General features: G+C 31.8%; 1 protein-coding gene across 2 annotated transcripts; it reads left to right on the top strand.

Moving 5' to 3' along the window:
• Positions 1-294: 294 nt before the first annotated feature.
• Positions 295-4731, top strand: LOC116351689 (protein serrate-like). Of its 2 annotated transcripts, XM_031783823.1 has the most exons (8): positions 295-479; positions 766-885; positions 988-1083; positions 1174-1545; positions 1671-2227; positions 2313-2456; positions 2608-3097; positions 4161-4731. In XM_031783823.1, exons 1-8 carry the CDS (start codon positions 326-328, stop codon positions 4208-4210), a joined length of 1983 nt encoding a protein of 660 aa, XP_031639683.1. In that variant the 5' UTR covers positions 295-325; the 3' UTR covers positions 4211-4731. The 2 variants fall into 2 exon arrangements, with proteins under 2 accessions (XP_031639683.1, XP_031639682.1); XM_031783822.1 differs by lacking the exon at positions 4161-4731 and having other exon boundaries at positions 297-479; positions 2608-3531.
• Positions 4732-9852: the final 5121 nt, after the last annotated feature.

Below are 9852 nucleotides of genomic sequence, written 5' to 3'. Positions count from 1 at the left end.
GTGTTTTATGGTACCTTTGCTGGTTTTAACTGTACTTCATTTTACATGTACTTACTCGATTGTTGTCATAAATTCTGAGAAACAAAACACATGACGAGAACGAACGCTCGAATGTCGATAAGAATCGTTTCCATGAGATAGGAATTGTGATACCCAAGAGACCAAGCGTAGAGAAAATAAGAACACATAAACACACAGATAAAGAAAGAGGTGTATGCATCATGTACAGTGCATAGTGCGATTGAGAGAGAGAGAGAGAGAGAGAGAGAGAGAGAGAGAGATTTAAAGACAAAGATAGTAGTAGTATTAAATTCAATTTTATTCAATGCAGGAGGCTGAAGATCATTGTTCGCCGACACCATGTGTTGAAGGAAGCTGTTTAAATACACCTGGCGGCTATTACTGTCATTGCCCGGCCAGTCGAGCCGGACGCCATTGTGAATTGCTCGCAACACCATGTAAATCACCACCGTGTTATGGTAATTATAATTCTATTTAAATTTATTTATTCTATTTGATGGACCTTTGCGGTCAACATTCATCACACATTGCTGGCATATTTTTATGCATATAAGCGAGAATGAATCAATTGAATGAATGAATGAATGATGACCGAACGATTTTATGAATGACTAAATTTATAAAATGTACTGAAAGCTATATGCCTCGGGCAATATATTTGTTGTTGTTGTCTCTCAATTTTATATTTTCTGTAAATAATCGTTGCCAATCACTTCACTTTTGCTACATTCTTCATTCGAATAGTCGGTTGTACAGTTTCAAATTCAACGATTCCATGTAATGGTCACGGGAAATGCGAAACAAAAGAGAACGATCAAAGTTGTTTGTGTTACTATGGATTCACTGGACCTTATTGTGAACACAGTATGTTTTTATAATATGTTAATACTTTTTTTGATTGGCATAAACACTTTGTTCGGTTAATTTATTACTTTGTTCTTTGATTTTTCTTTTTGTGTATTCTAGATTTAAACGATTGCTTACCTAATCCATGCAAAAATAACGGAATGTGTTTAGACGGAGATGGTAAATTTACATGTAAATGTGCTCCTGGATGGTCAGGTATTACGCGCGATTTTTGAAATCATTAATAATGAGTTATTATGATGTGAACTTTTCAATTATGTTAAAATATTATTATTTTTTTGATAGGAAAAACATGTACAGAGAGAATAACGCAATGTTTTAGCGGTCAATGTTCGAATGGCGGTTCATGTGCACCAACTATAATTGGCGGTGAGGCTACTTCAGTTTGTATCTGTGCCAATGGATGGGGTGGCGCTTTTTGTGTAGAATCGATTGATCAATGTCAAGGACAGCCTTGCCATAATGGTGGAACATGCGAATCGGGACCAGGATGGTTTCGATGTGCCTGTGCTCAAGGATTTTCCGGTCCCGACTGTCGTATCAATGTTAACGAATGTTCACCACAACCATGTTTAGGTGGTGCAACTTGTATCGATGGCATTGGTGGATTTACTTGCATTTGCCCCAAAGGAAGACGCGGACTTAGATGCGAAATACGTAAGTTTTCTATTTTCCACTGCCAACGTTTGTATCGGTTTTAAACCATATATGTGAATATAAACATTTCTGCGTTTATATAAAACAGTTATCATAATTCACAAATTTTTGGTAAATTGTTTCAGTGCTATCTGATCCGTCATCGGTTTGTTTGAATAGTACATCACTTTCACCATATAATGCAATCGCCGCCGAACCGCAAGAGGACCAACTTGACGAAACGAATTGTAATTCATGTATTTGTGTGAATGGAAAGCCAAAATGTTCAAATATTTGGTGTGGCTTAAAGAATTGTTTGCGCTCGAATATAACAAACGGATGTGATTCGCATGAAGTATGTGTTCCATTGACGCTACATGAAAGTTGTTTATCACCACCATGTATACCGAGAGGTGATTGTCGAAATTTGGAACCATCACGACGTGTTGCTCCACCAAAGCTACCAGCTCCTACTGAATGTTGGCCAAATCAAGCCATTCTCGATGAAAATTGTGCGCGCATAACAATTCTGCTACAAAATCAAATAATACAACCAGGAACATCGGTTGAAGGTATTTGCTTGAGTTTGCGAACATTATTAGGTACGAGACTTGTGAAAGTTACAGCCGATATGCAGCCACCACTTTTAGTGCTTTTATGCGATTTGAAAATAGGAACAAATGATACCATCGAAGTTACAATCGTATGTATTCTGTATAGATTATTTAAAATTATTTATTTTATGGAAAAGCATCAACTTAAGTGAAAAATATATATATTAATTTTAGTCGTCTACATCAAAGAATTCTGAGTACATTGCGCAAGCGGTAACCATTCTTGGTGAATTGCTTTCACGTGGCAGTTCATTGGGAACAACATATTCAGCAGACGAAATCGAAGCAGCACCATTGGCTGCAATCTTGGAGGTTAAGGTAAAAAAAATCCAATTTACTTTATATTTAATTGGCAAACGCGTCTAGGAATGCGTATAATCGAACTGGCTAGATATTTATCTCAAATATTCTCAGAGTGCGTCCTTTGGGTAAATTTCAATGATTTTTATTTTTGTTTCCATTTCAACAGGTTGAAACGGCACTTGTAACAACTGGACGGGGTCGATCTGGATTTATATTGGTGATTGTTTGTGCAACGGCTGTTGCAGCTTTGGTACTTGGAGCGTTTGGTGCATTGTTTTGGCGTCGTCGAATGTTCAATGCTAATGGATCGGGCGTTAATCTTTCGCCAAATATTGAAATCTCTCGTCATGACGAAGAAAAATCGAATAATATTCAAAATGAAGAGAATTTCCGTCGTTTGGCCAATCCATTAAAGGGTAGTGCATCATCCTTAAGTGGAGCTATGGAATTGAGCATGCACCCAACGCCGGATGTTGTGTCAGTGATTTCGCTCGGCGAAGGATCAAGTGCGATATATCCATGCGATAGTGGTGACTTTGATCCAATTGAACCGAAATTGAAATCAAATCGAGGATCTCAAATACTATACAAAGTGCAAAATATTGATATGCGCAAAAATACGGTCGGTTCGATAGAAAGTCCGCATAAAGACTTTGGTAAGCGCTCGATTGTATGTAAAACATTGACGCCAGTTCTAGATTCCGAGTGTCTTACCGTTCATGTGTAAACTTATGTGTAGCGTTTAGTTTTTGATTTATATTTGATTTCATCCTATTTTATATGAGCTCTTTTTTTTAAATTTTGTCTCCATATTCTAATGTAGTATTATAGTTTAGTATTGAAAATTCGTTCGTTTTTAATTTGCGATTTTTTTTAGTAAAATGTAATAAATGCGATATCTTGTGTCTCACCAAAGCGACAAAGATATTTTTTATAAATGAAAAAGAAAATAGAATGAAGAATAACCGACATATTATTATTTATTTTTTATGCAACGTGTGAATAGATTTTCCTGTATTTAAGTACTAAGCAAATTTATTTAAACAAAAAAAAGCACACATATAGTAAACGTGTGTCGGAGAATCTCTTTTAGTTTTATATATCTTGCCTGTATAATTTCAAAAGAAAAATAATTTTTTTAAGTATTTAAACAATATATCTTTTCGTTTAACTCACTCTCACTCTTTTTAATAAGTATTAATTTAGTCTCATTTTTAGGCTGGTATATTAAGAACGTTCTGAGCTTTTTGAAAATTTTGAATTGTGTAAATTATTTTCTTATAATTACAGTTAAAGTGTCGAAACAAAAATGTAGAGGATTCTATTAATTTTTAAATCGATTCTCGATGAAAAAAATCATAAATATATAGTGATTGTAAAACCAATTGTGTACAAAGAAAAATGCATGAATTATGATTTGTCTTTTACAATTCTCTTTTTCGCAAAAGAAAAAAAAACAGTTTTTTCATGATATTCTGAAGTTTAAGTGTGCAATGTGGAGGAAATCTGTTTTTTTTTTTTAAATATAAATTATTATCAAATGAGTGTTAATTTTACAACAAACATACAGCATGTTATTATCAGCTATGTGCATTTTTTATTTTCGTTTTTTCAAATTCTCAATAGATTGCAAATTACATACTTTAAAAAATGTGTGTGATTCTTACCTAATTCTTACTAATCATAACTTATCGATATGATATTTCTCATTCTTGACAGAAATTCAAATTGAATCACCAACGAAAAGAACGCGTGTAACATCGTTTTGATGTGTTTGCCAACTGTTTCACAATATGAAAACAAACAAAAAATTTATGCGTTCAAGCAATACCGAATAAGATGAAAAACATTGTCCGTCCAATAATCTATCTTTATTTCATTCTAATAAAAATTTATTGCACCTATTGAATAAGAAGACAGCATTTCTCCCTCCCAGCAAACTATATGTGTACATTTGAAAAAAAGTATTGCTTGACGGTCCAGTGTGATATTAATTATAAACAATATTTTAAAGTTGTGAAAAAAAACTGCAAATAAAAAAAATAAAATATAAAAAGAAAGAAACGTTTCAATTTTGTAAAAGAATTGTCAGAACACTTAATTTATAATAAAAAGGAAAGTATACAAAAAAACCAGATATAATATATTATGTTTTGTTGTGTACCTTCGGCAACAATTCTTGGCATTTAAGTAAATGAACAAACAAACAAAAAATAATCCAATTTATTTAGCAAAAATGAAAATATATTAAAGTAGATTTCAATTGAATGAGGGAGATTTAGATTGACAACAACAATGTAAAAAAAATTGCTGTTTTATTTTCAACCAAGCACTAATATTAGCTTCGAAGCGTTAGCTTTGTCAGTAGAAGTATATATATATACACATGCGGCTTCAAAGCACCGTGCTGGGCTGCTAAGATGCTGCTAGGCACTTGGCCCTGTGCATCAAGAAATAAGTGGTGATTGTTTTCAACCGAATTTCAGGTCACTTTAATTCTTACTCGTTCCATTGTAGAATGGATTAGTTACGTTAGTATAATTTTGTGAAAAACCAATATGCGAGAGAATCTCTCGGAGAGATGCGAATATGAAAAAAATTAGACCCAAGGTTGACCTTTTTTGATCAACTCTGAGATTTTTCTAGCGCTAAATGGAATGTAGACTATGTAACTATAGGCTCAAAAAATGTTTTTATTTGCGTGTAGTCACAGATATAAAAACAAACATTACTGTAAACATTCATGATTATCGTAAATATGCAGCAATGTGAAAAACAGTGAATTTGTTGGAATTAAATTTGTCAAATCACGCAGACTTAGAATATCAACTACACACTTTTGAAGTTCTTCATCTAAATTAATTTTCCTATCCAATAGTAATAACAATTATGAATTTTGTTTTTTCAAGTTCCGAGGCACCAGCTAAAAAATATATATTACAATTTGTAATCTACAAAATGTTTCCAAAATAAAAAAGGACCTACCGATGCCATAAATTCAATGGGTTTAATTTATTTAAATAACAGAGATATTCAAATTCGCGTATTAAAATATATTCACGAGAAATCGGCGGGATATTGTCACCAACTCTTTAATGCGTTATATATTGCCTGTGAATTTACTTTGAGCTTCCTTATCCGAGCGCCATCTCTATAACCTCATATGGATAAAGTTGTATATTCTAAGTTAGAATTTCTAATTGAATTCATTATCTTTATCAACAAAGTTTAAAAAATTTAAACCATGACAGATAAATTTAAATTATTTTGCACAACACATAGCTTTTCATCTAACATATTTTTGATATCTAATCATCTTTAGATATCTAAATATTTACCATATTTACGCAATATTGAAAGTGAATGAAACCTTAGTATTAGTTTGCATAATTTGAAATTGTAAAAAATACTTTTTTTTTAATTTTGAGTTTTTAAAGTGAAAATCCACAAATAGATGATCTAAAATAGCCAATCTTAGTAATATTAATTCCAATAATATTTTCTAATAGAGAAAATACAAAAAATGTGTCGTGCACGCTAATAAATAAATAAAATAAAATAAGTTAGTTTTCTTTTTTTATTTAGTTTGATTATACCCTTCGTTTTGTAGAGAAAGGAACAAATTGATATAAATATATAAATGTTTATTAGAAAAGTGACCTATCGCGAAAAAAATGATAATTTATCAAAAATACGAACAAAATTGGTGCCGATAAAATGCTCATTACTAAATGAAAAGATAAAAAAATAACACAATTGGATTTATACATTGGAATGACAATAATGCTTACGACCACAATATATATGAATTGTACTATTGAACGAACAATCAAATAAATCATTGTTTTTTTATTTTTATTAAAAAGAACACTTTTTCATTTTTCACAAATGATTTTTTCTTCTTTTATTATATTATTATTTTCTTGTTAAAGAAAAATTTAACGATTTAATTACAATCGAAAAAAAAAATACTTATATCAAATATCTTACATCGAACGGCCCGCGTAAAATCTTCGGCTTACGCTTAAAAGACATCATGCAATTTTTACCTGATAATTTGCACGCGTGCACACACACACACACACACTTAAGAATAATAATGAAACTTAATTTTGGTTCAAACTGGAGTGTCCCGCAGAATTATTTCAAATGAAAGTGTCCCGAATATTTGTTTCAAACTAAAATGTCCCTACAAAAAAGATTTATGTAAATTTTCCTAAGTGCCATTTTCATTTGCAATAAATTTGAGCGACACTTCGATTGTAAACTTTTTTTTGAGTCCTATTCATAGAAATTTTTTCGGGGGACAGTTTGAGAAAAAGTTTTTTTTGTTGGACATTTCAATCATAATTTTATGTACTATATGTATGGGAACTGAGAAAAAATCTGTTCAATAGGTATCACATAGCAAGTTTATATGAAACTCATTGTCGAACGTACGTACATATTTCGTATTTGCCATTTCAGCGGTCTTCCATGTTTTTCATACAAGCTTCCCATATAGATGGTATAAAAAATCGCGAAAAATGAAAAAAATAATTAATTTTTTTTTTCTTCGATTCTCAATTACTACTCAATTTTCTGTATCACCTGGTGAAATCAGAATGAAAAAAATCGCATTCCATATCATCTAATACACGATCTGGACTTTTTTCACTGTTTGAGTGCTCTATACCGAGTCTCCGAGAGTTTCATATAAACTTGCTATGTGATACCTATTGAACAGATTTTTTCTCAGTTCTCATATGAGTATATACATATAATACGTAAAATTATGATTGAAATGTCAAAAAAAAACTTTTTCTCAAACTGTCCCCCGAAAAAAGTTCTATGAATAGGACTCAAAAAAAAGTTTACAATCGAAGTGTCCCTCAAATTTATTGCAAATGAAAATGGCACTTAGGAAAATTTACATGAATCTTTTTTGTAGGGACATTTTAGTTTGAAACAAATATTCGGGACACTTTCATTTGAAATAATTCTGCGGGACACTCCAGTTTGAACCAAAATTAAGTTTCATTATTATTCTTAACCATTCATTTATATCGGTGGGTGCTGGTATCGAAGATTTTTTGTTGAAGAATCAACGAATACGACATCTATTAAAAGACATAAAGATTTTGGTTACTAAAGAACACACTAACTCTGATATTGTGTGTCCGTTTGTATTGCAAATTCTGAACTCAGTTGTCAACCATAGCTGCTTGTGCAAAATTTATAACACATACGCATAAACAGAATCGAAGTTCTTGTGTTTCTTAGTATTAGTTTGTAATACAGCGATAGCCATGTAGTTCGCTAGAGCTGTGTCATCGTAGCTGCTTGTGCAAAATTTACAACACACACGCATACACAGAATCGGAGTCTTGTGCTCAGTACTGATACGTTTGCAATACAGCTATATAGTTCGCTAGAGCTGTGTCAATACAGCAATAGTAACGAAAATCTTTATTGTCTTTAATAGGTGGCGTATTGTTGAATTTTCAACAAATATTTCCATACAAAAAATGCTTCATCAGCGACCACCGATTTATATGGATGGTTCATGTTTCGACCACAGGTTTTTATAAATATTTGATAACAATTTTGAAGATTCGTTTTGTCTTAACGCAATAGTGATGGCTGAATGTCCCAGACATTTAACCCTAAAACCGTCCTTCTGCAATCCACACTCAGTGCCCGTAGTGTAATTTGTATGAAAAAATTAAAAAAATCGATATTTTGAGAAATCTTGTGTCTAATTGTAAACTAAAGACATGAATGTGCGCATCGGGTCGGCAGCTACGGTTTGTATACTGTCCTGACAAAATAAATTAATATTGGCTGAACAAATTTTTACTAAATTATATCACTTCGTCTTTGGGGCACTCAGTGCCCGTTAGTGTATTTTGTATGAAAAAATGGAAGTTTTTCAATTTTTTATTTTGAATTTTCTCGATATTTTGAGAAATATTGTGTCATTTCATAAACTAAAGACATGAATGTACGCAGCAGATCGGCACCTACGTTTTGTTTACTGTGCTGACAAAATAAAAAAAATATTGGCTGAAATTTTTTTTGCGGTGCCTATGAATTCGACCAGTTTTTTACACTGTTTGCCCTTAATTTTTCTCTGTTAAATTTATCTGAGTATGGGAATTCACATATAAATGAATAAAAAAATGAATTGAACACGAGATATGTTTGTTGTGTATATTTAAAAGTAAATCGAAGCATTTCAATGCAAAACACAATTTCGGCAGAATTTGTTTATAATAAATTATTATTCTTATTTGAATGTCACACCGAACAACGTAACAAGTGTATATATGTTTGTATATGAGAACAATCGATTCATTCGTGCACAAACATTTTTTACAATTCAGCAATTTTCCCATACAAAATATATGAAAATATACGTCGGGCACTGAGTGCCCCAAAGACGAAATGACGATCTTTTTTTTGCCGCCATTTTTTCGAAAACCATGGCGTGAATAGATGCATATTTTATATTTACACCAAAAAAATCGGGGTTCAGTGATGTTTGATGAAAAAAATGGTTCAATTTTAGTTTGAAATTTTGCTCGGGCACTGAGTGCCCGATGGACGGTTTTAGGGTTAAATTCAAACATTTTTTAATGCGGTTGCTTCATTTAATTGGGCTGCAACAGTGGCGGTGACGACGAAAATTTTATCAATTTTTAAATAATCTTTGTTCGTCGATTAAGTTTTAGCAAGTTGTGTTTGCTCAATTGCTCATACTCTCAATTCAACGATAAAAAGGAGAGACAATGTTGCACTTGCAACTTATTGATTAACGTGAAATTTCTTTTAGAAACGAGGAAAAAAAGTGAAAAAATAACCTAAGCTGATATGGCTATTTATATTTTGATCTCTTTGTTTCATTTTTGCATGCATACTCATTTTCCGGTCGATATCAAATTTCAAAAAATCGTTTATTGTACTACTTGACGTGACTTGATTTTTTTCATACTTGCAAATCATATTTTGACACAATTTATGCGCCCAAATTTTATTGTATCGAAAGTATTAGCGAAAAAATGAAAATGTCAGGAAAATGAATAATAATTCAAACACTTCTTTTTTCGTTTACGCATAAACTTTCTTCCATTTTGTTAAATCAAAATTAATTTAATTAATTTTTTAATTTTATAAATTTACATAGTTCGATATAGTTATTTTCAATGTTAAAAGGCACCGTGAGAAAATCCATTAAATCAAAACATAATAAGCAACTAACATAAGCTCTTTGACGACAACCAAATCATTCCAGTTGCTCACCTGTATCTGGCTGTCCGAACGAGCTAAATTGCTAATATTTTTTTGTTTTTAAGTGCATATATAATTTTGAGTGAGACTTAAACAAGTAAAAGTCAACATTTTTCATAAAAGTTGACATATCCAATGGTGA

The sequence above is a fragment of the Contarinia nasturtii genome, unplaced genomic scaffold (genome assembly GCF_009176525.2).
Source record: "Contarinia nasturtii isolate CC-2019 unplaced genomic scaffold, AAFC_CNas_1.1 Cnas_scaffold_6035, whole genome shotgun sequence".
NCBI lineage: Eukaryota > Metazoa > Arthropoda > Insecta > Diptera > Cecidomyiidae > Contarinia > Contarinia nasturtii.
Note: the sequence above shows the minus strand (reverse complement) of the source record. Positions and strands in the feature narration are given on the sequence as shown.

Bases quoted from the DNA above. Each gene is read 5' to 3' on its own strand.
- LOC116351689 (XM_031783822.1), top strand. From the start codon at position 326: ATGCAGGAGGCTGAAGATCATTGTTCGCCGACACCATGTGTTGAAGGA. The intron at 480-765 runs GTAATTATAATT...TCATTCGAATAG, and splicing joins TAAATCACCACCGTGTTATG to TCGGTTGTACAGTTTCAAAT. The intron at 2,228-2,312 runs GTATGTATTCTG...TATTAATTTTAG, and splicing joins ATACCATCGAAGTTACAATC to TCGTCTACATCAAAGAATTC.